Genomic DNA, 27,316 nt, shown 5'->3' on the forward strand with positions numbered 1-27,316 from the left:
CTATTCCCAGGGACCCATTGGCTGACTGGCTTTTATGCCCCCGACCCATCCAGGAGCTGATGCAATGAATCCATCTGTGAACAGGAGCCCAAAGGAGATCTACCTCTTGATGTTGCTTCCACATTTTCTGGGGACAGGAAATCATTTTGAAATTTGATTTAAAATATGCACTCAATAAATGACCAAGTTGATAGGAACTTTCTTAGCCAAGTAGTAGACCAATCAGCTGCTATGTTTTTGTCCATCATTTGAAGCATAACTTCAGACCTTTTTTCTGTAGAGTACCACTTTACTTGTATACTCTTATATTATACATTGGCTCAATTAGAATTTTTACTCTTTCAGTGAGCATGAGCTACCGATCCGCAGTGCTCTGGAGGAGAAGGTAGGAGCTGGTAGCTTTACTTTCTGTGGAGTAATTATGGGAGGTGGCAGCCGCTGTTGAGTTTGCTTTCAGTAGCAAGTGGTGAAAGACACTGCAATTATTAATATAATTATAATTATTAACTCTCCGGATAAATTAGAATATGTCATGCATCCCAACTCTTATATGCTTGCTTGTAAGTAAGTCTTGTTTGTTTCAATTAGACTAACTTCCAAGTAATGGTGCTTATGCCTTAGCCAGCTATGAAGTTAATGAAGCTCTATAAGAAGGAAGGTTTGGTGAGATTTCTTTTGTATGTTCTAAAATGAAGCACCAAAGCTACACATTGCTGCAAGCGCTCCCACAGTTTTGCAGCTTGGCTTGATCTGAAGAACAGTGAGCAGCTGTGGAATTCTTGTAAATTTTATTGGCAATATTGAGAAGGGTGGTGGGGCATTATGGATAATTAGGAGTGGGAAAGTGTGGAGCATACAGGCATGAATTGTGGTCATTAAGTATGCAAACCTAATTGACTGAAGGAGACTATGCGCTCCACTGTTAACTTATCCATGTCATCTCACAAGAGCTGACATCCATGATTATGTCATTCAGTATCTTGCTTGTGACATTTATGTGCTGCTCCACTTAAATGGAAAGAAGGTAATCTTTGCCTTGCTCAGAGTAGGTTGAGGTAAATACAGCTGTCTGGCATTGTGTTGATTCACAGTATACAGCCTCAATTTGGATGAGATCCAAGAAAATTGTACTATATCAAGTGAAGCAATAGCAAAGGGATAGTGCTTTGTGTCCCTCCAGATGTTGTTGGACTCCAACTCCCATGAGCCCCAGCCAGCATGGCCAGTAGTCAGGGATGATGGGGATTGTAGTCCAGTAGCATCTGTAAAGCCACAGGTTAACCACCCCTGGAGTAGCATATGATCTAGAGTTTTCCTTTGAAAACTTCAACTTTCTAGGACACGGAATGAGTGGGTGGGGAAAATTCCCTGTCTCCTGATCAAGCTCAAATCTTTGGCTCTTGCATGAACCATATTACTCCACATTGTGCTGACTTGGATATCCAGCACTGTCTTCTTCCTTTCTCACACAAATTGGTGGAAGCCCTCTGAACTTCACTTTCAAAATTCTTTCCCAGCAAAAGCTTCAGGAGATTGAACGAGTGGACAAATGGCTGAAGATGTTAAGAAAATGGGGAAAATACAGAAACAGTGAAAAGGTGAGGAACAGAATTGTGACATGTTTTAGTGCAAAAGTATTTGTTCTGGCTTTTATTGTAAGGAAAAGGGAGATTGAAAAGTGTATTGTGTTCTTTCTTTTCACAGTTATGGTGCTGAAAACAGTGAATAGGCTGTTGAAGGCTTTGTTTATTATGTTCACAAAGTATAATTTCTGTCTTCTGGCCATTTTCAGCTATATGAATTTGAAATGTGTGTAAATTATTCCATAGGTTGTTTGGAAGGTGCACCTCTGATTGCAGCAATGTATTATCCCAGATGTCAAGTCATACTGACTCAACCATCCAACACAAGCCATTTACACCCTAGCACTGTTTGCTGTAGTAGTTCTTACAGAGACCAACACCTATGGGATTTATATCTGGCATTCTTAAAAGCCCATCTTAAAGAATGGTCCTTCCATTACGCAGTAATAGGCCAGTTCCTGATTACAGTCAGTCCCTGTCCACCCCTACCCCAAAGCAGCTACTCACCAGCAACTTTGAGGCAGCTTATATATATACAAACCCTGGCTATATGGACAGCATTTATTATGGGACCAAACAGTATTAGCCATAATTTCAAGGGTTAATTCTACATGTTCTAACATTATGGATGCCATCATCTGCCAACAATGCCCTTCTGCTATTTACATAGCCAAGCAGGTCAGTCAGATTGGGCATTAGAAATTCTAACACTGTGGAAAGTATTTCAGTCTCCCAGGAATTCTGTGGTGGACAATACTCTATTACCATCATCATCATCATAACAATAATAATAAAATAATAATAATAATAATAATAATAACAACAACAACAACAACAACAACATGAATTGCAGTTCAGGCTAGCTTGCTACAGAAGGAAGCACAGTAAGGCCAGCAGAACAGATACAGAGTGGTGAAGTGCTCATATTGTGTCATTCATCCTATGGATGAAATTACAAATGCTTAATGCCAAAACTGGCTCACTGTAAAAAAGGAACATTGTGTCAGTTGTGCCTGTTGCTTTAAAGTGGTCCACCAGCCTTAAAGCATCTCTTCATGCTGGAGAAGTAGCCCAAACATTGGTGCTCCTGGACAGATGTTCAGCAACATGCATTTGTCAAAAATTCTGCTTGAATTATAGGTTTCAGAGAAGGGAGTAGGGAGAGAGATGGATGATTATTAGTGGCATACCAATGTCTAACTAGCAAACAGTTATTTGCAGAGTTGGTTGCTCTATTATATTAACATATATGGCCCCCAATCCAGACAAAGTTTGAACAGTCTTTTTCTATTTTTTCTCCTCCTTGTAAGAAGTGGGGGAGCTGCTGTCTTGAGTGTACCAAACACTATTATTCAGCTCCCAAATGTTGGTTGGTTGGTTTCAATTTGTATTCTGCCTTTTCACCAAATGTTCTCAGAGTGCCTAACAACAATAATTCAAGTACAATAAAATAAACCAGCAATTAAAAATAAATAAAACGTAACAAAATATCCAGAGCAAAACATCTAAATTGCCTTTGGAAATCTTTCCTTATTTAAAAAATCTCAAGTCGGAGGGGGGAAAAGCTAAGGAAATACCTCTTAGTGTGTATTATTGTTTTCTCTTCTAAAATAGTTTGTTGTGAAGTGAAATGGCTGCTCTTCTGTGATGAGTGATGAGGTATTTTACAACTTTCATTTTATGTGGATGAGAGAGAACTTCAGGTTAATAAATAAACTAGAGGCAGTTTGTTCATTGAAATTTCATCACTTTGGGCACTTGCTCCGTACAATGCACTGAAATAAAATCCTAGCAGAGAAGTAGTGCTGAAAGCTGTTTAATCTACATGCAGTTGGGTTTGCACTCATTAAAATCAAACGTTTAGAACCATAGCAAAAATCTGCTCCTTTCTCTGTTGAGTTCTTAACTGCATTTTCTTGTGGTACAGTTAACACCAATCTCTGAAACAATTTGGTGGAAGGGATTTTATTTTAACCAACTTGGGATGGACTGGGATCCTGGCTATCATCTCATTTGTTGTAATGCCATTGTACCCTATCCAAAGCAAGGCTGATTGATGATATATTTATTATATTATTGTGGCTTAATCTTTCCTCTCTTCTGCTAATAGAATATCCCCCACACTACATTTTCATTTTCTTTTTCTCATTGAATCAGTAACATCCCAGCTCAGTTAGGAACTGTATACAGTACTCAGAGATCACACCATACAAGCATACAATTTAGTAGTGAGCATGGCATATGGTAGCTTAAAAATCTCAGCTACCATGTGTGTGAAAAATATGTAGCTTTATGGCTACACAAATAAGTTTGAAAATATGATGGGCAAGGTCTGGTGACATCATAGAAGCTGGTCAGTGTGGGATGAGGAAAAGGGGAATAGGGCATTTGGTAAGGACTTCAGTGCCTTGCAGAATTCAGTCTCCTTCCTGTTCAGAAGTAATCAGTTATGTAAAAGGAGGTCATTGATGGTTTCATACAGGTCTCAAAATTCTTCTACTCTTGGTGCAGAATGTGGGTTATATTGCTGTGATATTGAAAGAGAGAGTTGTTTAAATAAAGCACAGGAATACACTATCTTCATTCAGCAAAGAATACAAGTGAATCTTGATGCTTTGGTATGAGTAGACTTCAGTCTTCCCCACAGTTGGCCAGTTGGTTGACAGAACCAAAACTGGTTTTTTTAAAGGTCAGACATAAAATCATTCTCTGGAAAGCCTTCCTTCTCTTATTCCCTAGATAAACTGTGGGGAGGGAAGTGGAGAGGGGTGGAATAAGTAGAAATCATTTTGTTGACTTGACCATCATTGTCAGTTGGTTCAAGATTCTTGGCAGTGTCTTGAGTAGAAATGAAATGGATTCATCCCATTTGTGTGTGAGAGAGACTCACACACAAAAACATACACAGAAAAGTATGGTGGTTGGTCTTCTGGTTGTGCTGGTTAACAATGACAACCTCTGGATAGGCTTACATTAATGCATTAATTCTTACTTATTTGCCAGAGCAGAAGTTAGCTTAGACACAAGGTTAAAAAACTTAGTATTTCAATGAAAACATAATGGCTTGGATCTAAACTTGCTCTTCCATTCACAAAAGGGGGGATTTCCTCCACTTCCCTCTCTGTAGCCTTCCATACCATATTCTGCACCATTCCCAAACCCCAGGAATGATTATTTTGTGGGGTGCAAGGGGCTGCAGAGGGGAGGGAGTGGCAGGAAAGACCCATGCTGTACTATTTGTGGTGGGGAGGTTAGGACCCAAGTCATTGTCCTAAGTTGCAAATTTCTCTTTCTGAAAGCAAATAAAAGCATTCCTTAACTCCATCTTGAGATGAGGAAATACCTTAGTTGCTGCATCAGCAGGTGCTTTTGAATGGACCAATACTGCCTAATGTTGCAGAACACTTCTCAAGATCCGTTGTCTGTGTTCCAGAAATGGCAAGTTATATGCAGACTATGTTAATCATGTTTAAACAAATTCATGCACATTGATTGAAGTCCTCTTGCTTAAAATGTTGCACAAGATTTCCACCCAAACTTTATGGAGTCATAGTGACATCCAACTATACCTGCCCACTTGTGTAATGGGATTTCCAGTTTCTCTTCTCCCCCCTCCAGCTCCCCTAGATGCCTCAAAAACATATCTGGGGCATCCCCCAACCCCCTGGAGCAGATTTGGGGGGGCATGGGGATAGTGGGGGGGAGGAGAGGAAGGAGAAGCTTTGTTTCATGAACCTCATGCTACACTGGATCTTACCCACAAAAGAAGTTGCCCAGTCAAACTATTCATAGTGAAAAATACTCCAATGCTGTGCTTCAAACTATACTTTTTTAAAAACCACACCAGGTTTCATCTACTGAAAGAAACAGAACTAAGCCTAAGAATGTGTGATGGGACACCTAGTTTCAGAATGACTTGGCACTCTCTATATACACTGCCAAACTGCTACAAGATTTGTCACATTTGAGAAACTCAATACCTCTTAGAAGGTTGTATTAATTTACATTTGTTTTCAAACTTTGTAGATGTTCCGTAGAGTTTATAAGGGGATTCCCCTCCAGGTGCGAGGCCAGGTCTGGTCACTCCTGCTGGACATTGAAAACATTAAGATGGAAAATGAAGGAAAGTATGAGGTAAGTCAGTATTTGGTCTCATACAATGCAGAAGTGCAAAGCATGATGGGACAGTGTTTTTCTTCCAATTTCAGCATTTGAAGTTATTTTGATTCAAAAATGCAGGAAGGCATTTGGGTATGAGAAATATGGTTTTTACCAATCCACCCTTTTTTAAAAATGAGTAGGCAAGTTGTACAATGAGAGAACACATACCCTCCAAAGAATGAATTTTTTAAAAGTTTGGGGAAAAACCCCAAACACTTATCAGATGCTAATCTTTCCTTCATTAGTTGTGGCCAAAAATATCCATTCTGTTACCATAACATTTAGCCGGTCACATTCCACACAGTAATGAATTGTGATCTGGAGGAAGAACTACATTTTCCCAAACACAAGACAAGTGTGAATTTATTGCTTAAAAACTGTCACATCCCCAAAACAAATACATAGCCTTGCAGGCTGAACACAATAAATGAAAAATATGCATTTTGTGTGCATGTATGATAACTTAAGATCCTAATGGGTATCTCTGAAACTGTCTAGTATTTAAAAAATATGTGAAATAGGAACAGTTTCATGGTCCTATTTCCTAGCAGAGATATAAACGCAAGCAGCGGGATGAGAATCAAACCAGCCCACCTTTTCCCCTCAGAAACAAATAACAACAGACACAGTCTTCTTAGGTAAAAGATAAAGAATGTTTACTCACGACCTTTCATATGTTCAGGACACATAGGCTCTAGCTTAGACGAAAGAAAAGGAGTCCATTAGTCTTTGGTAATGGTCATCTTGGAAGAGAAGCATGTGCATGCTTCTCTCTCCTCAAGCTTAATGGAGAATATGCAAAAATCCCAGACAAAGGAGGAGGAAGAGAAAGCCAGGTAACCCCACCCTTTAGGAAGTTGCATCACTGGTAAACAGATACATGGGATATTTCCTAAATATCTCTTAAAGGGAACATGCAAGTTTGCTTATTCTAACAGAAACAAAGCCCTAAACACATCTATTTGACTGGTAAAGAGCCATTCAATTTACAGTCTCTGGTCTGGAACCATAGACGTCTTCCATAAGCAGAAATTCACTTATACTTGTGCAAGGCAGCCCCATCAAATTCTCCTAATTTTTCTTTATCCTGTAGCATCCATTTGAATCCCATTGCATTTCATTCCAGAGGTCTGTTGACCCTCAGTAGCTGCTTGGTGGTGGTGGTGAGGCTGAGGGGCTTGTAGTGTGTCAGGGAGGAACCAGAAAAACCCTGTTACATGGGTAGAATTTCAGTATCCTACTTGGTGAATTCTAGGCCCTTCTTTCTTGTAAACAAGTGCATATTACAAGATTCCCATTACCAACAGAAGTATTATTTTATTTCTGTACCTTAATTCTTAGTACCTGTCTGGGAAATGCATAGCATGAACTATAAATATGTTCTCTGAACAGGCCATCAGCAGGAAATTATATTAGTAAATCTGAAATCAAGGATTTGTTTCTTTTAATTAATAGCACATGAATGTAGGAAACTTGCAGAAAACAAAGTTTAATGAAAAATACTAGGACTGCAAACCCAGTTAAAGAAATCTTAATTGATTGATCATATTAGATTTACATGTGGGTAAAAACTGGGCTGGATACTGAATAATTAGTTACAGTTAGGTCGCATTGAAATAAAAGTGAAAAGTTAGTCATGAGTTAAGTCATGTTGATTTCAATAATAATCAAGGCTGTAATCTTAACCATGTGTATTCAGACGTCAGTCCAATAGATTTCAATGAGGCTTACTCATGTCCTGTCCAGAGCCGGAAGGACGAGGCTGAGACGAGGGTGCAAGTAAATCTGGTTTTATTAGAGTAATGGATACATCAAAGGCATTGCGCTTCATAGAAAACCCTGTGCTAACTCACTAGAATCCCTAACTACACTCTAGACATGCTCTGTGGCGTATGAAGGAAGTTGACTCAGCAACTCCCCACTGTAAGATGCAAGCTTAAGTAGGGAACGTTTTCGATCGTAATCTCTGACTCCTTCGCAAGTCCTGTCTCTGTCCCGTCCGTTTCTCATGGTGGCGGGAATGAGGCAAAGGGGTGTGTGTTTCCAACGGCTCATCGGAAGACACCTGCTCCTGAGCAACGGGCTCGAGGTCAGGGGGCTGCTCCACGCTGGTAGCATCCTGGGAACGGCTGGGCAAGGGAGGAGTTGGCACTGCCTCTGGAACTTCCCCTGACAGGTCCTCTGCAGGAGCTGGGGGTGGCGCGCTCTGTTCCTCAGAGATTGCGCCTTTCGTGGGAACTGGCTGGAGACCAGACTCACCCCCTCCCCCAAGGTCCTGCTCAGACTCAACAACTTCCAAATCTTCTGCGTCTTCTGGCAGCGGAAGCGCTTGAAACTCATGCCTCCCCCCTCCCTGTTCCTTCTGGGATAGCTGAGGCTCAACAACTCATAGGAAGCGGAATAAGGATTTCAGCCTAACTCAGTTTGGATTCCCATCCAATATTTCTGAAGCAAGAAGTACGCTTTACCTTTTCAGATGATACACACGTGTAGCAAGTATAATTTTAGGGAAGTCATTCCTCCTGTGTGTGAGAGAAGGGAGAATGCCTCTTTTAAGATGATGCTTTCCATCAGCAGTTTTTAATAAACACTGACTCAAGCTTTTGTTTCAGTGAGCAACTTATAGGGCATTAGATCAATATCTGTTTTTCCAGTGTTCCCCTGCTGAGCACTTTGATTTCCCCATCATGAATCACTGGCCACCTGCCACCCATGAGAGCCCCTCTGTGCTTTCTAATTAGCTGTCTATCTCCAGCTGAGGCTTTTCCTTGGTAGCAAGCACCTGATCAGCAATGTTTTGCAAATGCAGTGGAACTGTCACCATTGAACTGTGATAATTTGTCATAGCTATTACTGGAAGAATTCCTGTTTCTAAAAAGAGGCATATCACAGATGCAAGATTTCCTGTCTTCTGAAAGCTTTTGGGCTGTCCTGTTTTCTTCAAGGTTCTTACCACAGCTAGTCTTGTCTCCCACAATAAATTAGTTAAAAAACCAAGAGGTACTTCTCTTTAAAGCAGAGGTACTATTTCTGTACTGTACTGTAAATGAGAGAGGTATTAAGGAAAATAGACAAAAGCTTCTTAGAAAGAATAGCCCTGTAATTCCCTAATGCAGGGGTGGGGGACCTTTGGCCCACGAGCCAATTGTGGCCTGCTAGGAGGTCCAATTTGACTAGCAAGACTATTTTCCACAAACCACACCTACCTGTCAATCAGCTGACATCACACGTGACTTCAGCGGATAAGCAGGAGTGCGGGGTTCAATTCTCCATTAGCTGCTCAAACAGGAGCTTGCATCAAAAACAGAATCTAGCCCTCTGTTTGCCAGCTGACAAGTGGGAGCTAAATCCTACTTAGTTTGGCTTTGTGCTTCTATTCCCTATTGGGAACAAGCACTTGCAGCCAAGGCAGGCAGAGAGTAAGATGCCTTTTGTGAGCATCAGCAGAGCCTGGGAGAAGTCCCCTCCATTGCCATTGCTTGCAAAATACACTTGTCTTTTGCAAGCATCAGCAGAGCTCTGGCACCCCTTGCTAATGCTCCTTTCTTTCTCCCCTCCCATCACTTTTGCAATCCCCATATAAGAGATCTTGACAGGTGGATGGAACAACCCACCTGTCAATCATTTGACATAATGAGATGTGATTGACAGGTGGGTTATCCACTCATCTATCAAAGTTAGCTTGTGGGGATGGACCAGGTAAAGATCTGGCATCCAGAACCAAACAGGTTCCCCTAATGCATGAATCACAGTTAATATGGACTAGGACCCAAAGCTTAAGAGAGAGTATGTGATTGCCATATGAAGCGAGAGTGCACCTGACAATAGGATTCACAATGGAATCTCCTTAGAAACCTCCCACTCCTTTCCTGGAGCCCTGCCTTCTATAGAAATGTTTGTTGTGCAATATTTAAAAATCTGGGGAGTTTCTTTCCTCAGAACGTAGGGAGGAGGATGTTTGGGTCTGTAAGAATTTGTCAGTTTCCTGTTTAGGTGTGCCTTTAAGTCCTACAAACAATATTTTGTCAGCCTATCCATTAAACTTTGAATAGTGGACATAAGACTGCAGATAGTTACAAAAGAACTTAATGAAATCAGCTCTTTCAGAATGTACAAACAGTGGCTGAGTGTAAAGCAAATACACACTATCTATAAACACATCATAGGCGATAGGTGCAACTCTTGGAGTCCCAAGCCTGACAGATTGCAGGCCCCTATGTTTCCAAGTAACTCCTTCCACTAACTAAAGTGGCTATATACTTTCAAGGTATGTTTGGCAAAATGAAATTTACAGCCCAAGGACCTTCTTTATGCCTTTTTCTACGATAGGAGCATTAAGACCAGCCTTGGAGACATAGGTGACAGTCTAAAAGCAAAGCATAACAAATTTAAGTGGTGACATCCAGCAGCCTCAAGTATTTCTAATAACTCTGTTGCTGTTAAGGATAATGTTAATACCCATTGCTATTAATACGAATGTTTGACCAGTTGTAAAGTACAGCTAATTCATTATGGTATGAGAAGTTAAAGGAAATGAGATAGATAAAGCTATCCAGCAGCATAGATTAAGAGGCTGCTGCTTGGCAGAATTATCTCAACCTATTGCAGGATTGCTACTACATTCTGTTCAGAGGATGTTCCCATCTGGCCATGCCACACAGCATGTGATTAGAATAAACAAAAGTCACAAGCAGTTTGACTAATCTCTGAGGGGTCTGCAGTAGAAAAGAGACTCGCAGTATATTAGGCTTTACATGGACATAAATCCCAGAAATCGTCTTTTCATAATCCTCCTCATTCTTTGTGCCACCTGAGGCCAGCGATTAGCTCTTTGTGATCTGGAAGAAAGTTGGAGCCAGAGGAAATAGTTTCATAAGGGAATTGAGAGGATTGATTTCCAGTAAAACCCATGGGCCTTTTGTCAACTAAAATACTTTAAACATCTTGTCACAAGAAACCAAGCTTCATGTTTGGTTTTGCTTTGGCTAGAGTTTCATAGTCAAATCCAGCAAGCTCTCATCTATGCACAAGACATTCCATATGCCCCTCTGAATAAGGGTTTATCTGTCTGACCAAAGTGTGCACATACATACACTATTCCTCTCTTAACAGCAAACCATTTTGCCAGCTCAGGACCATATCCTTCATTACAATTTTTCACACAGTATCTGTATGTCACTTCCATCAGTGAAAATATATTTTATCCATGTGCTCGTTTAAAGGCAGACACAGAAGGTTATGTTGAAAACCAGGAGTGTCTCGCCTACAAGTAGAAATGCTTATATATCATATGATGAACTCACTGGCATGTTCCTATGAGCAAAAATAATAGTATTATAAGAGATCCTGGAAGAATGGGGGTGAGATTTATGAGGGCTGTGGCAAAAAGTCACATCATGAATTAACCTAATTGATTATGGTAGCGTTTTTTAAAGTGCTTGTCTGCATTTGAATAATGCCATAGTTTGATAGCCCTATGGATAACTGAAAGTCAGAAAAGCACTTTTCTCTTTCTTTATTATAATTGCTACACTCGTATCCTGACTTTCCTCCAAAGAGCTTAAATTTGTTCCCCTTCCCATTTTATCCTTGCAACAGCCCTGTGCAAGGTAACAATAATTGGCCCAAAGTCACCCAGTGCTTCACGTGGTCCAAGTCCAACAGCTTAACCCAGGGATGGTTAACCCACAATTCTGGGTTCTGATCTGGCCCTCCTAGCAATTTTTTCTAGACCTCTCAAGATTCCGCTGGTATTATTGGTGGCAGCGGCAATGGGGACGGCAACAAAGATACATTGGAACCCAGCACCCTGACAGAGATGCAGATTACTCCCTCCATAGTCGAACATCTGATGAGTGCAAAGGGGGTAATAAAGCCCCCTCCTCAGCTGTTCTGCACATATCAGCTAAGGGAGGGCTTTGTCCTATGCACATGTGCATGCTAGAGTGTGGGGTGGCCATACATACCACTGTTATGCAACCCCCAGAGGATTGACCAGGGGTGAATACAGGCCATTGATGGGAAAAAAGTAGCCACACATGTCTAACAGTTAGTCTAACCACTCTCATAGGTAGATCTTATTACCAGAACCAACTCTGGTAAATTATTCCAAATTAACTTCAATTAGCATTTTGTTTGTGTATATTGTTAAAACATCCAGAAGGAGAGTTAGCTTCTTTCTGTGTAAAAAGTCTTCATTAGTTCCAATAATTTTTTTCCCTTAGAACAAAACTGGAATGTTTCCCTCCCAATGTATATGTTAGCTTCAAGATTTTTCTTGGGAAAACAGGCAAGAAAACGGTTACATTTCCCCTCCATGCCTGCTCTGGTTCCCTTAATTTTGGGCCCCAACCCCATGCTGATGCAATTTGTATTTTTAAAATCTGCACAAGCTATCTAACTTCAGGTGTAGTTTAGCCTTTAGTGCAAGGATGGTACACTTAATTGGCTGAAGATGACAGTTATCTGAGACTACTTGGTTCTCATTTCCTTTTCATATGAAGGAATTGGTGAAGAGAGGAAATGGATCACATTACAACTTTATCATTGTTCTTGATTACGAGTATGAAATACGTTAGAAATAAAACAGGGAGTTCAGGTTCTTCTTTTTTCAATAGACACTTTTGTACCTCTTCTGAGATACTTCTAGATACCTTAATGCTTTCACTCATCTCCCTTTCTCCAGAAAATGAAAGAACAAGCCAAGAGTTTCTCATCAGAAATAAAGCAGATAGACCTGGATGTCAATCGCACTTTTCGAAACCACATCATGTTCCGGGATCGCTATGGAGTAAAGTGAGTTTCTCATAGATGGGTCTTGCCCATTTATGCCTCCTATTTTACATATAGTTTATTTCTGATCCTTTGTCCAACTGCTGCACGTGCTTGATGAAAGCTTCTGGTTTCAAGTTCCTGAAAAATATCAAGGAAGTGTATAAAATATAATGGAGAGAGATCAGTGCTGGCAAGAGATTATTATGTTAGAATAATTAAGAAAAACTGAGTTCTAGATTAGATTCAAATAAGAGCTTAAGCAAAGGAAAAAGAGAAATATCAGCAAATAAGTATTGCCTCATGAAGATCCAGCCAACTCCCTTTCAGAGGGAGGGGGCAAACTCTTTCTCATCCTAGATCTGTTCTGCAATCCTCCCTCTTCTTCAGTCTATTTAGGATGTTAAGTTCCATCCTTCAACAGATAAGGAAAGAACTGGCAGATTACAGCACCACCTTGAATATGTTTCATGATTGGACAGGAGCTCTCTCTTGCTAAAGCACTCTTAAGAGTACCAGAGCTGTGGCTTCACTGGAATCCACAACCCATCATGCAGTGTACCAGTGCTACTGTTGCTTCTTATTTCCTCATATGGTTACGATATTCTCCTCCTGAAACACTACAAATAACGAACACCTCAACTGGTGACAAAATTGCTGGTGAAAAAGTGGCATTCAGACCCCAGTCTTTGATGTTCTTACTCATCTTTTTTTTTTCTTAAATAGGCAACAAGCTTTGTTCCATGTCCTGTCGGCGTACTCAGTTTACAACACGGTAAGAATTTGAGAGACCCAGTTGGAAACTGAAAAGCTATTCTTCTTTGGCAATATAGTTTAATTTAGTTTCGTTTAGAATAAGAATTTAGTTCCAAGCTGGCAAAACGTATTGTCAGTTTGGCAGTGCATGATCTCCTTTAAAGCTACTTCCAGGCTGTCACTATTTGACAGGTACAATTCATTCATATACTGGCAAATCTTGGTTGCACAATTAAAGTGGATTAAATAATTAAACCTGCTTTTAAAAAATGTGTAGTAAGAAAAATGACATGAATGTGTGTCATATACAAATCAGAATACACGCTTCTGGAAGGGCCCATGGTCATGAAATGCAGAAAAAGTGCTCAGTTCATCTAAAACCCATATAGTTTTCTTGGAAAATTCTACTTTAAAAGTTCCATTCATGTCCTTAGCTCCAGGTGCTGATAACAAAATCTCTCACACACGGAGCAAAGCATAACCATAAAGAGGGGTTTCATGAAGATGGAAATTCAGTAGGATTACAGTTATGTTCTGGAAGCAGTGGTTTTGCACATACATACAGATATGGGCCCTGTTATAGTCAAGATTTCTGAGTAGCCTCCCTGTGACTCTGGCCTACACTGAATAAACCTGTTGGTCCATTCTCTTTGTGACCTCTTTTGCCACATTCAGTGGTACCTTCATGGCTGAAGACTCCAATTTATTACAGTCAATTGCAGCCAAAGGGCAGAGAGAAGAGAGTAAGCTTAAATTAGCTACAGAATTTGCTGTTTCTATGTGCCAGCAGGGGAAGCATTAAACTGGATGATCTGAGCATGGAGACCCACATTTTTCCTGCCAGTGATTTTACAGAAGATTGTTATCCTAGCCTTTGAATTGGCAATCCAGCAAGAATTTAAAGTGGCATGTGTGTAATGTTTCTATTACATGCAGTACTACCTAAACCAGTTGTATTGTTATCTGAATTCACATACTGCAAAAGTGAGACATTGCTGTTACTTCTCTGCTTATGTGTAATGCAGATAAAAGTCCATCACTATTATACCCATATTGCAGGAGGCAAGACTGCGGCTGAAAAAGCATGGGTTACACTCAGTGTTATACCCATTTTGCTGGGGAGAGTTATGAGTGCTGTAGGACAACAATGAAATGGAGTCTAATGTTGTTAACCTGGCAAGTTGGTTTTTTTTTTAGAGAACTATATGGGGATGGGGGTGTGCTGTGAAGTTGATAGCAGCAGTGCAATTAATTAAGGGCTAGAGGAGGTGAAGGGAACCAGAGAAAGAGTGGAGGGTTTCAATGGCAAGTGAAAAGATGTTGTCTGGATGTCAGATCTACTTATAAATGCCGGTCTACCCATTGAGAAGCAATGGAGGGGTAGATCTCAAATACAAGCTTGCAGAGGCCTGGTCTACCCAGGCCTCCACTGCTCAAACCCCAGATCTGCCAGGAGGGGCAGACCTGTTCTCTGATGCTAGCTAAGTTTGTTTGCCCCTCTCCCTCATAAGTGGGGTTTTTTTTCCCCCAAGCTTCCATGTCCAAGGATTAGCAATCACACCCTTGTCTGATTATTTGGGTTAAAACCATGCTCCATTCCGTGTACTTACTGGAAAGTTGCATCTTGGTTTTGTATGCATAGTGAAGCTGATCTTGTGTAATGTGTGTCTGCATCTTTGGATCTTTCAGGAAGTGAGTTACTGCCAAGGAATGAGTCAGATTGCCGCTATCCTCCTGATGTATTTAAATGAAGAGGATGCCTTTTGGGCACTGGCACAACTACTTAACAATCAGAGGCATGCAATGCATGGTAAGGTTTAGGTCAAAAACACTCTCATCCTTCTCTGCTATCTTTATATATTTATCATTTGATTTATATCCCACCCTTCCTCCCAGCAGGAGCCCAGGGCATTATCTTTGCATTATTTTGTTATAAATATTATACCATCCTTCAAACATATTCCCAGGGAACTTTACAACAGGGTCTGATTTGCTGAACATGGGAATTAGACTCTCATTGCTGTCTTTTTTCTCAGACCTCTCTTATTCCTGATATATGTATTAACTACAGATGTGCAGAGAAGTCTCTTGATGGAAAGAGAGTTGGCCCTTGTACTTTGTAACTCTGAAATATTGCAGTACCTATGGTTCTGCTTTAAATATGTAGCAAAATAAAATTCTTAGTTGCAGCTGTTCAGACACATCCAGAAAAAGTTGGTCTGTTTAAAACTTGGCCACCTTTAAGTTCCTTTATCATACTGGAGCTTTGGGAAGGAATAGAGAAAAATAGTCTCTGTATAGACTACATTTTATTGGAAAAGGCAAGGTAGGTTGTATAATCCTGTAAGTAACAAGAGATTAAAGTTTGAGACATCACTTTGAGCAGCATCTTGATCCCGCTGCATATGTCTTGGCATGTAAAAGAGGACCAAACAACTCCTGAAACTCTTTTTAAAAAAACTGAGTTAAAAGGAATCGGCTTGATTTTAGTGTTAGTAGAAGTTCATGGTGCCAAATGGAGAGAGCACTCTACCGCTGTATCTAGCAGTACCCTATCAGGGATGAGACAGGCCTGGTCTAAAGGCTATCAAGTCTTATGAGCAGTCTTGGCTAAGTATAAGGTATCTTTAGAGAATAATAAAGAGTTAACCTTTTGGGTGTTCTGCGCTGCCATAGCATCCTCTTTGGTCATGGACATAGTTCCTGATCTTGTCCAAATATGAAATTGAAAAACTCCTAGTTTTACAGACAAAACACTAGACTTTTGTATGCGCATGTGACATTCACCTTGCTGGGAGCAGCTGTCATTTGAGCATTTGGGGAAATGAGGGTCCCCATTATGCACACACATTAGATGCTGTGCTGTTCCTTTTCTTTCTAATTCCTTCTGACTGTGTGTTGGTTATGTTTTTTTCCTTACAAGGGTTTTTCATTCCTGGGTTCCCAAAGCTGCAGAGATTCCAAGCTCATCATGAGGCAATCTTAAACAAAGTTTTCCCAAAGCTGAAGAAGCACATGGTAAAATTTTCTGTTAAGTGAGCATTTACCATATATTGTTGTTGTTTTTATACCTCACCCTTTCTCCTAATGGACCCTGAATGGCTGATAACGGTCGTTTAAATTTGGTACTATCAAAGTATCTTGTTCTGTTCATAACTTCACAAACACATTTTTGATCATTTCTGAAAAACAGAAGCATGCTGTCGTGAGCCATGCTAGCAGGGGGTGGACTGGCGAACAGGAGGGGGGCAAGGAGGACTTGGACTGGAATGTTCCAGTCAAGGAAGGACCCAGGGAGGAGAGGGATGATGAAGTGGGCCCTGCTCCGGACATTGATGGGTCACCTCCAGCAGTCCCAGACACCCCCCTGGAGAGACCACCAGAGCCTCCTGTCACTCCTCTGCTTGACGAGGCACCTCTTCCAGCACCCACACCGCCGCCTGACAGCTCTCCCCCACAGAGGGAGAGGATGGAACAGAGACCAAGGCCCCACCTTCACCCCGGTACAGGAGATGAATGTAGCAGGAGATTCAACAATCCCAGCTCAGGAGGAGTCTGCACTTACACACACGCCTCCATCAGTGACTTGGGGTACACGCAAGCAGGGAGTCCACCCAGCCCTACATAAGCTGAGCAAGGGGACAGGGTTAGTTGCTGAGTCAACATCTTAATGTCGCCTAGTTAGAGAGGGATGCTGTGTTCTGAGTAAGTCATAGGTAGATTCATGAAGCTCACTGAATTGAAACTTTATCTTACTTCAATAAAACAGCTGTGTCTGAGTATGAGTTCTTTGTGTTCAGGCAGGACACATGCACTCTTTCAAGGTACTATGAGAGAGCCTAAATTTGGGCAATGACAGGGCATTGCTATCAAATTCAGACTTAACATCTTCATGTTTGTTAGAGTTGTCATCACTCTTCCAGGTACTTAACCTTAAGGCAAGCAGAGATACCTTATACTTTTCCAACTTCCAACCCTGACCCAAAGCCTTTGTTCGTAGCCTATACTACTGTGGTATTTGAATGTATTTTGCTGCAACTCAGCATTTTGGTGTCTCGCAGCAGATGTAATATTTCCTCTTGTAAGAAGTTAAAATAAACATGGATAAAATGCATTGTAGATGGCTACCCAGTATTGTTAACAATGTGATGGATAGATATACTTTTGGCCATCCCATAGGACATGGGTTTCCAAACTGTGGTCCATAGCATGACTGTGGATTTGAAGGTGGGAGATGGCACCATCTTATTAAATAGTCATATTGTTTGTTATGTTGCATTTCTTATGTTGAATTTTGCATTACCATTTGAATTCTATGGAATTCAAATTCTATTTCAATAAAATACATTATATAAAAAATAAAGGAAACCATACAGATACACTTAGAAATCATATAGCATCTAGCACAGCTTATTACAATTGTGACAAACAGGCAGAAAGTAAGTGGTCCACAAGACCCGTGGCAATTTTCCAGTGATCCGTGGAGAGAAACTTTGGGAACCACTGCCATAGGATATTCCAGCAATTGACTAGCACACTGGTTGAACACTTTAATCTTCTGTTCTAAAGAACATATAGTTTATTTCCATTCTTTGGATTGTTGTTGTTGTTATGTGTTAATTATGACTTATGGCGACCCTATGAATCAGTGACCTCCAAGAGCATCTGTCATGAACCACCCTGTTCAGATCTTGTAAGTTCAGGTCTGTGGCTTCCTTTATGGAATCAATCCATCTCTCGTTTGGCCTTCCTCTTTTTCTACTCCCTGCTGTTTTCCCAAGCATTATTGTCTTTTCTAGTGAATCGTGTCTTCTCATGTGATTCTTTGGATAGAGAATGCTCCAAATGTATAAATTAATGTTTCTAGTATTAGCAAGGGCACAGGTGGGGAACCTTTTCCAGCCTGAGTGTCCCATTTGCTCCTGGACAACCTTCTGAGAACTGCATGCTAGTTGTGGACAGGGCAAGAGGCAAAAAGTGGATGGAGCAATAAATGCAACTCTTAGTTTTGTATAGCAGGCTGCATTCCAGTCGTCTTACACTCACCTCTCCACCATTTGTCCAGGCAAGCAAGTGGCATTTTCACAGTTCCAAGAACACATTCCAGCCATTTAAAAGCACTTGAAGAGTGCATAGATCAGGGCCAGTGGGGTGTGGTCTGGAAAGAGGGTGTGTGGCCTCGAGAGAGTCCAAAGGACCAAATGGAGGGCCATATTCGGCCCTTGCACCTGAGGTTCCCATCCCCTGAGCAAGGGGAGTATGGCAAATGTGTGGGTATTGCTTCTTAAATAGTAGCTATTTTAATTTGGGGAAGGGCAAGCAAATAGATTAATATATGCTTGGAAATACAAGAATATTTCAAGAATGCCAATTTTCAATGTTGCAATTTTGTTTGCAAGCCTCGAATTTGTTTACTTAGTGAAATGACTGTTTTCCTCCTTTGCACTCTCTCTTAGGACAAGGAGCAGATGTCTACAGGGATTTATACAACGAAGTGGTTCCTTCAGTGCTTCATTGACCGGGTATGGGTCTTTGAGAGCAAGAACTTCAGTGTACTGAAAACTTAAATGTCTTTTACTTATGCTATATACTTTGGGGCTGATCAAAATTAATATTGTATTTCTTCTACTTGTATTTTCATTAATTAGGATGATAACTTAAATTAAGATGGGAGTGATGAGCAAAATGTCCTGTTATGCATAGGATTGTCAGTCGGACTGATTTGCTTTTTAACATTAAAGTATTAAAATGGTAATCGCATCTGTTTGAAATTACTTGTTGGAAACACAATAAATGACAAAGTGCATAAAGCGTGGAGTCTCACTTGAAAATATATTGATTTGATAAAGGCTATTTTGCTACTGTAATTGCGTACTGTGGTTTCTGTACAAATGTGTAACATCTAATCCTTTTAATATTATAAACAGACTCCATTTACTCTAACCCTAAGGCTATGGGATATCTACATTCTGGAAGGAGAGAAAGTTCTGACAGCCATGGCCTACACTATCCTCAAGTTGCATAAAAGTAAGATGTTTGACTTGATTGTTCAGTGTGAACGATGCCAAGAACCTGGGAATGTAACTTTATAATAAGAGAGCCATTTTTTACATACAAGATTCCAGCAATGTCAACAAAATGGTTTGTTCTACTTTCATTGGCTTAAACATAAAATGGCACTCCTCGGGCTTTATATTGTATTTTGTTTTCATTTAAATGGTTAGCCTTGTTTATTGATGGTGCATCATCGTAAGTTATAGACTCATAGAATTAATTGAGTTGGAAGGGGCCTATAAAGCCATCGAGTCTAATCCCCTGCTCAATGAAGGAATCCATTTAAAGTATACCTGACAAGCGGCTGCCTCTTGAAGGCCTTAAGTGCTGGAGAGCCCCCACCTCCCCAGGTGGTTGGTTCCATTGTTGTACTGCTCTATCAGTTAGAAAGTTTTTCTGATGTTCAGCTAAAACCTGGCTTCCTGTACCTTGAGCCATTATTCCGTATCCTGCACACTGGGATGATGAAAAAGAGATCCTGGCCTTCCTGTGTGTGACAACCTTTCAAGTACTTGAAGAGTGTTATCATATCTCCCCTCAGTTTTCTCTTCTGAAGGCTAAAAATGCCCAGTTCTTTTAGTCTCTCCTCTCCTTTGTTTCCAGTCCCCTTGTCATCCTCATTGCGCTCCTCTGAACCTCTTCCAGTTTGTCTGCATCCTTCTTAAAGTGTGGTGTCCAGAACTGAATACACTACTCAAGATGAGGCCTAACCAGTACTGAAGAGAGGGAACTAGTACTTCATGCAATTTGGAAACTATACTTCTGTTAATGCAGCCTGAAATAGCATTTGCATTTTTTGCAGCCACATCGCACTGTTGGCTCATATTCAGCTTGTGATCAATGACAATTCCAAGATCCTTCTCACATGTAGTATTGCTGGACCAAATTGCTCTTCTCTGTCATAGGATTTGCTAGTGTGCATAACAAGTCTTGAAATAACATCTTTTGATACATCTACTAGGCCTTCCTTGAAGCCACAGTGAAAGCAAGCAGGAAAACAAAATATCCAGTTCAACTCTCTCTGAGCCTACAGGAAAGCTCTCCATTTCACAATCCAGCATGTCAAACTGGATCTGATCACTAAATATTTACCAACTTGGTGCATTTGAGAATGGCTGAACTCAAACAAGATGAGACCATAATTCTTTCCTTACATGTACTCAGAAGAATCATATATACTGTTCAGAAGGTGCTTTATACAGGGGTAGTAGTGACTTGTTTAGCTGCTGTGCTGTATATTAATTCAACTATTGGAGCAGTGTGTGAGTGGCAAGTGCACACATTTCAGTTGTCACATGGAAGTCCCTTAATATTACTCCATGTGGTGACTTTCTCTGTAAGCCATGAAATGGAGATGGATAAGCTCTATGGCTAGGTAGATGTGCAGCAACCCAATCTATAGTGTAGGTGATCTTTAATCATTTGCAGCTGTGGGAAGTCACCTGATTGATGTGGTGAGCCATTGCAAACAAATGGCTCATGACACAGGCAGCTACCAGTGTGGACTGTTTCCAGCCAGGGGTGACTAACCCACAGCCCCTCATCAAGTTGTTGAGCTTCATCATTGCACTTGTGTGAACTGAGAACTTTCATATTCCTGAACCACAATTTTAAAAAGATAACTTTCAGATTCCTTATTTATCTGATTGTCTCAACAAAACTTTGCTTTGTGCATGTATGGTGATCTTGTATGTAACCAGTGAGCTCTGCCATCTTAGATTTGTATGGGCATCACTCACAGTTTTCCTTGGAAATACATTCTGTATCTGCTGCACTAGGGCAGAAACTGGCATACCCATATCTCTGCATTAGAACCGTCTGAGTGAACCGCAATTTGGGTAGAGTTCACTTGTGTCTAGGCAGTCAATAAAGGTTACCAGATGGTCTTACCTAGCTGCTGCTTTGTGCATGAAAAAGGAGAGCTGCCTTAAGTCTAGCTTTCTTAACACACACAAAGATTAAAAGCAAGTTAGTTTAGAAAACTAAATGACTGTCCTGAAATCATTATGAAGGCCTAATGTAATAACTTGGTTTTCTTTTCTTTTAGAACTTTTAGAGTGTGCATGTAAGTAGAAGAAAAAAGGGAAGGGTAATATTGAAATGCAATTCTGACAAATTCCAGAGAAGGTAGTTATTTCAGACTGTTAAAACAAACACAAAGAAGAGTCTTGTGGCACCCTAAAGACTAATAGATTTATTGTATTTTTTAAAAACATTTTTAATAAATGGCATTTACTATGCACACCACAGCTCAGCCTGTGGGTCATGCCAGGAAAGCTATTGTTCAGAAGTGAGAGTGAGTCCTCAGGGAATGGATATGTGGGCAATGTGTGAGAGAGACGGACAGAATAAATGTATTATGTACTATTAATCAGTGTTTGTATATAGTATTTCTATATATGTATTATAGCAAAGTATATGCCACAAATTTCATTTACATTTGCCGCAAAGGTTGAGTGAAAAGAAACAGATTTGTGCACACAAAGTATTTGCAAATGCTTTTCTGTGAAGTCATTCTGAACACATGGAATCTAATTCTGGAGGGTTGTTCATTTGCCTGGCCAAACAACATTGTCAGAGACTGAGCTGATGCAAACTGTATAATATAATTGAGTATAGCTTTACGCCCTCTGTTAGACTGAACAGTTCTGCATATGACTACAAACATCAGTACACCAGACACTGTTTTATTCAGGTGAAAGATTCTGATTAATATAAATATCACAATGGAGAAATTATGCACCCCTATAAATTCTTGCCTGACTGCATCTAAGGGTGTTAATTTGAGAGGAGAGCACACTATAAACACAGGAAAAAGGCATATAAATAGGAAAGTGTCCGTGAACCTTGCTTATTACAAATTTTACCTTTTTACCATCTGCACTGATAGCTGTTAGTTTATTGCAATCAGCATCGTTCAGTAGAAATGCTATATCTGAACCCTCATTGTATTTTTATTGTGCTATATTTTCTGCTTCTTGACAGAGCGATTGTTGAAAATGACCCTGGAAGATCTAAGAGAATTCCTGCAGGAAAGGATAGCTGCTTCCTTGCAGTTTGAAGATGATATTGTAATTGAGCAATTGCAAGCATCCATGGCTGAATTGCGCAAAATGAAATTTGAACTCCCACCGCCAGGTAAGCAGAAACAAAGCATGTGTAATATTTTTATGATTAACTTATTTTCCTGACTGAGCAGAATTCGGTTTAGCTGCTCACACAGTAGCATCCAGTTCTGTTTAGAAACACTATGTGTGCAGACATAGGCTAGATGGGGACCCATCAGTACAAACACAAAGACTAAGATTTCACCCTATCAGTTGTTGGAAGGGGCAGGGGGATGGTGCTCAGTCACAGAGCACATGTTTTGCCTGCACAATACCGCTGGCATCTCCATGCAGAGCTGAGATAGACTCCTGATTGAAACCCCAGAGAGCCATTGTGAGTCAGTGGAAGCAACACTGAACTAGATTGACCATTGGTCTGACTCAGTAAGAGGCAGCTTCCCCTGTTCCTAACAAGACAGCTGATTGGTGAGATGTTATTCTGTGGTGTTTATTTGCTTAAAATGAAACAAAACATAACCATTTTTATACCACCTTCAATTGAAAATGTCCAGAGCAGTTTACAATAACTCATAAAAATACAATAAATCAGCAATAATCAATAAAAATATTAACACTCTCTTTGGGGAGAGAGTTTTTCTGGGGTCTGAGCTCATCACATGAGTATTAGCACCACTTATTGTCCGAAGGTAGGAAATGCAACAAAAAGTCAAGAGTGTGGCATCTCTTGTGGTCCCAGTCCAGTCCATTTCCTGACTTCATCCGAAGTGATACTACCTTCTTCTGCTGCTTTTTATTCCTGTTTATTCCTGTTCTTATTGTGTTTTCCTCTTGCCCCGTTTCTTCGAGTGCCTTTTGTTTGTGTGCTTTTTCACCTCTATGCAAAAAACAAAACAAAACATCCTTCTTTCTTTGTTCCTGCCCTCTTGCCCATTGCTAAGTTGTTCATTTTGTTGGTTGCTTTTTTGGACTGCTTTGCCTTTGTATCTCAATCTCTCAGGTCACAATTCCTCTGTTGTTTGCGGTTTACCACCCTTACATCACACCCAACATTTTGTTTTCCCTTATTCGGTGGCTGCCTCACAGGCGTACAGAAAAGTGGCAGCAGCTGCCGCCAGTACTCATTGCTGCTTCTATGCCACGATGGCTGGGACTGATAGGCTCCATCCTCCTCCTCCAGATACAGCTGGGTGCTGGTGGTGTCTCAGTGCTGCTGAGCTCAGGTGGAGATGCCTGCTGCTTCTCTTGCTTCCTCTGTTATTGCTGCTTTGGGCAAGCACTGCCACTCAAGGAGAGGAGCTACACGCCTGCAAAGAGATCCAGCAAAGGCACATGGGGCTGTTTCATACATACATGTTCATCTCTGGATGACTTGAAGCTGAACATACAAACTAACTCCATTAAGAAGCATTGTGTCTGAGACAATATGACATTAGTTATTGTATTGTTATTAATATTTTTATTTAAATTTTTGTAAACTGTATTGTTCTTTTCTGATGTGTGTTTTTTATTTGTGTTTATTTTTTGTTAGCCGCCTTGAGGGCCTTTTTGGCCAAAAGGCGGCATAGAAATAAACTGTAACATAACATTCGTATGATCTTTGGTTTGGTTTTCCCACCATTTACCGTCCATCTGCCATTTCTTTGCCCTTCCTGGCTCCCGTTTTGCCATTTTGGTTTCTGTTTTCCACCCTGTCCGGCACCCACCAGTCTGCTCTTCTTTTTCTCCCAGTCAGCTGTTTTTATTGTGGGTTTTCTTCTTTCTTCACCTGTTGCCCTTGCACCCTATCTGCCTTCCCTCCTGCCATCTTGAACCTGGTGGGGAGTTTTTTCTGCCTGCTGCTAAATAGCATTTTTGCCCCCACCCATCCAGGATGTGTGAAAGCACTAGTAATAGGTGCTCCTGCACATATTAAGGATGCTCCCAACCAGCCCTGCTCATCTGTTGGGCAAGCCTTGTTAGCCTCATCTGTGACTGCCACTATGCCCTCATAAGCCTCATCTGAGGGTGCCCCAGTGGCCAAGACTAAGAGACCTGCCCCCTCCTGAGCAAGAACATTGGCCACAAACTTAAGAAGGCAAAAATGATTAAGCATACAGTGACTCATAGCCCCAGGACTATTGAAAATTCTACTGAAACGGCAGTGTTGCAGACTTCTAGATGGGCTAAATATACTGGCCAAGGGCCTGTTGGGGGTTCTGAGTCACATACCATACCACAGCCAAGCACTCCAAGCAGTCTCATCAGACAGCTCTGGAGCAGCTCTCTGATGATGACGTTCGAGCATCTGCTGAAGTTGTTTGATTGCTCAGTTCCCCTTTCCCCCAGGTCGATGCTGATATTGTTTTCAGTTTATCTAGATCTGGCTCTTCTTCCCAGGGGGGTTCGATCTGTTCCACAGCTCCAGCAAGCTCAGCAGTCTTTCCAACTGTCTTCTGAAGTCCTGGCGCAGATCAGAGAAGCACTGTTGAGGACACTGGCCTCTGAGGTCCAATCCTCTTCTCCAGCTATGACCCAAGGATGCAAGGCACTTGCCGAAACACGTTACCTACGGCATGGAGGTCACTCCTCTGAGGAGGGAGGGGGCTTTTCTCCAAATCCTTTCAACCTTTCTGGCAGCAAGGCTTCTGGGTCCCAGGTGGATCCTACTTCGGATATGTGTGCTTGTGATGCTACTCTGGAGCCACATCTCTCCAATGAGGAGTTGTCTGGCAAGTTTGAGGTAGAACAGGTTTCATCTCTTCAACTTTTTCAACCGGGGGGATACTTTGTGCTTCTACTTCGCAAGACCTTGGATGCACTGGGATTAGCGTCCCCTGCTGAGCAGCCTCTGTCAGCACCATTCAAGGGGGACAAAGTCTTATGAAAGCCAAAACATGCAGTGTCTTCTATTCCTGTTCCACCGCTGTTCCAAGAGGTTGCGCAGTCTGAATGTGATCAGCCTCTTCATTTTCAGTGGATGAAAATATTACTCTTTGGACCCTGCTTTTTTGGACTGACTGAAGGTCCCAGAGTGGATGCCCCCATGTCTACACTGGTCTCTAAATATCTACTCACCAAGGAAGGGAATTCTCCATTCAAAGATGTTTCCAAGCGCAGGATTGACTACGCTCTTCGTAAGGCCCATGATGCTTCTGCATATGGCTTCCTGTTTGCTCAGGCTGCCTTGGTTTGGCTGGACGATCTGCTGGACAGACCTCAGGCTGATTCTGAATGGCTATGAAAATCTCTTTTGAAGCTTCACCACCAGGTTGCCTTTGTGACAGATGCCACTCTAGATGCTATACAGTTTTCTGCCAAGACCATGTGTGTAGGTATTGTTGCCTGTTGCTCTTTCTGGCTCTGACACTGGGATGCTGACAATATTGCTTGCGTGTACTTGGCTACCACTCTGTATGTTAGTTACAAACTGTTTGGCGAGACAGCCCTGAAAGATGTTTTGGTTGATCCTCATGAGAAACACAAGCTTTTCTTAGACACCCTCCAAAGGGAGGATAGAAAGCCTTTTCACTGATTTCAGCAAAATCAGCCTTTTCTTGTTTTCCTCAAGAGGGCTCTTTTTAGAAGACTCAGAGATTACAGGCTGTCTTGTTAACCCTGGCACAAACCTCGCTTTCAGAGTAGACTGCAACATCTGTCTGGGGCCAAACCGATTACTTCTTCCAGATGGAAAGGCCAATCAAATACTGACGCCATTTCCGTGGGTGGTTGTCTGCTACTCTTTGCCAATGCATGGATAGATCCTGCAACTGATGCCTGGGTCCTACAGTCAATTCAGCAGGGCTGTGCAATAGAGTCCCAGACTCTACCACCACACAGGTTTCTTCCTTCCCTTCACAAACACAGCATAGTTCGGGATGCTATACAACATTTACTTAACATCAATGTAATAGAATCAGTTCCTGATGACAAGTGTTATTGTGGCATCTATTTCATCTTCTTTGTAGTTCCAAAATGGGACCAATCCTGGCGGGCCATACTAGACATAAATTTTTAAACTAATTTGTCCATTATCAGAAATTCAATATGGAGTCATAGAATCATAGAATAGTAGAGTGGAAGGGGCCTACAAGGCCATCGAGTCCAACCCCCTGCTCAATGCAGGAATCCAAATAAAAGCATTCCCGACAGATGGCTGTCCAGCTGCCTTTTGAATGCCTCCAGTGTCGGAGAGCCCACTACCTCTCTAGGTAATTGGTTCCATTGTTGTATGGCTCTAACTGTTAGGAAGTTTTTCCTGATGTTCAGTCGAAATCTGGCTTCCTGCAACTTGAGCCATTATTCCGTGTCCTGCACTCTGGGACGATCGAGAAGAGATCCCGGCCCTCCTCTATGTGACAACCTTTCATGTACTTGAAGAGTGCTATCATATCTCCCCTCAGTCTTCTCTTCTCCAGGCTAAACATGCCCAGTTCTTTCAGTCTCTCCTCATAGGGCTTTGTTTCCAGTCCCCTGATCATCTTTGTTGCCCTCCTCTGAACCCGTTCCAGTTTGTCTGCATCCTTCTTGAAGTGCGGAGACCAGAACTGGATGCAGTATTCAAGATGAGGCCTAACCAGTGCTGAATAGAGGGGAACTAGTACTTCACGCAATTTGGAAACTATACTTCTGTTAATGCAGCCTAATATAGCATTTGCCTTTTTTGCAGCCACATCACACTGTTGGCTCATATTCAGTTTGTGATCAACGACAATTCCAAGATCCTTCTCATATGTCGTACTGCTGAGCCAAGTATCCCCCATCTTATAACTGTGGATTTGGTTTCTTTTTCCTAAGTGTAGAACTTTGCATTTATCCCTGTTGAATTTCATTTTGTTGTTTTCAGCCGCATGCTCCAGCCTATCAAGGTGCCTTTGAATTTTGTTTCTGTCTTCCACGGTATTAGCTGTGCCCCCCAATTTTGTATCATCTGCAAAATTGATAAGC

General features: G+C 41.3%; 1 protein-coding gene across 4 annotated transcripts in view; it reads left to right on the forward strand.

Moving 5' to 3' along the window:
• The window catches only part of LOC133376948 (uncharacterized), a 144,789-nt gene that overhangs the window by 104,241 nt on the left and 13,232 nt on the right, over positions 1 to 27,316 (forward strand). For all 4 annotated transcript variants that reach the window (XM_061609983.1, XM_061609986.1, XM_061609985.1 and 1 more), the window contains 10 exons: positions 346 to 385; positions 1,518 to 1,598; positions 5,610 to 5,717; positions 12,430 to 12,539; positions 13,242 to 13,290; positions 14,961 to 15,081; positions 16,195 to 16,289; positions 18,728 to 18,793; positions 19,199 to 19,298; positions 22,311 to 22,463. In XM_061609983.1, coding sequence (XP_061465967.1) covers positions 346 to 385; positions 1,518 to 1,598; positions 5,610 to 5,717; positions 12,430 to 12,539; positions 13,242 to 13,290; positions 14,961 to 15,081; positions 16,195 to 16,289; positions 18,728 to 18,793; positions 19,199 to 19,298; positions 22,311 to 22,463 — 923 coding nt within the window. The remainder of the gene's footprint in view (positions 1 to 345; positions 386 to 1,517; positions 1,599 to 5,609; positions 5,718 to 12,429; positions 12,540 to 13,241; positions 13,291 to 14,960; positions 15,082 to 16,194; positions 16,290 to 18,727; positions 18,794 to 19,198; positions 19,299 to 22,310; positions 22,464 to 27,316) is intronic.

Source organism: Rhineura floridana, chromosome 2, assembly GCF_030035675.1.
Source record: "Rhineura floridana isolate rRhiFlo1 chromosome 2, rRhiFlo1.hap2, whole genome shotgun sequence".
In the NCBI taxonomy this organism is placed as follows: domain Eukaryota; kingdom Metazoa; phylum Chordata; class Lepidosauria; order Squamata; family Rhineuridae; genus Rhineura; species Rhineura floridana.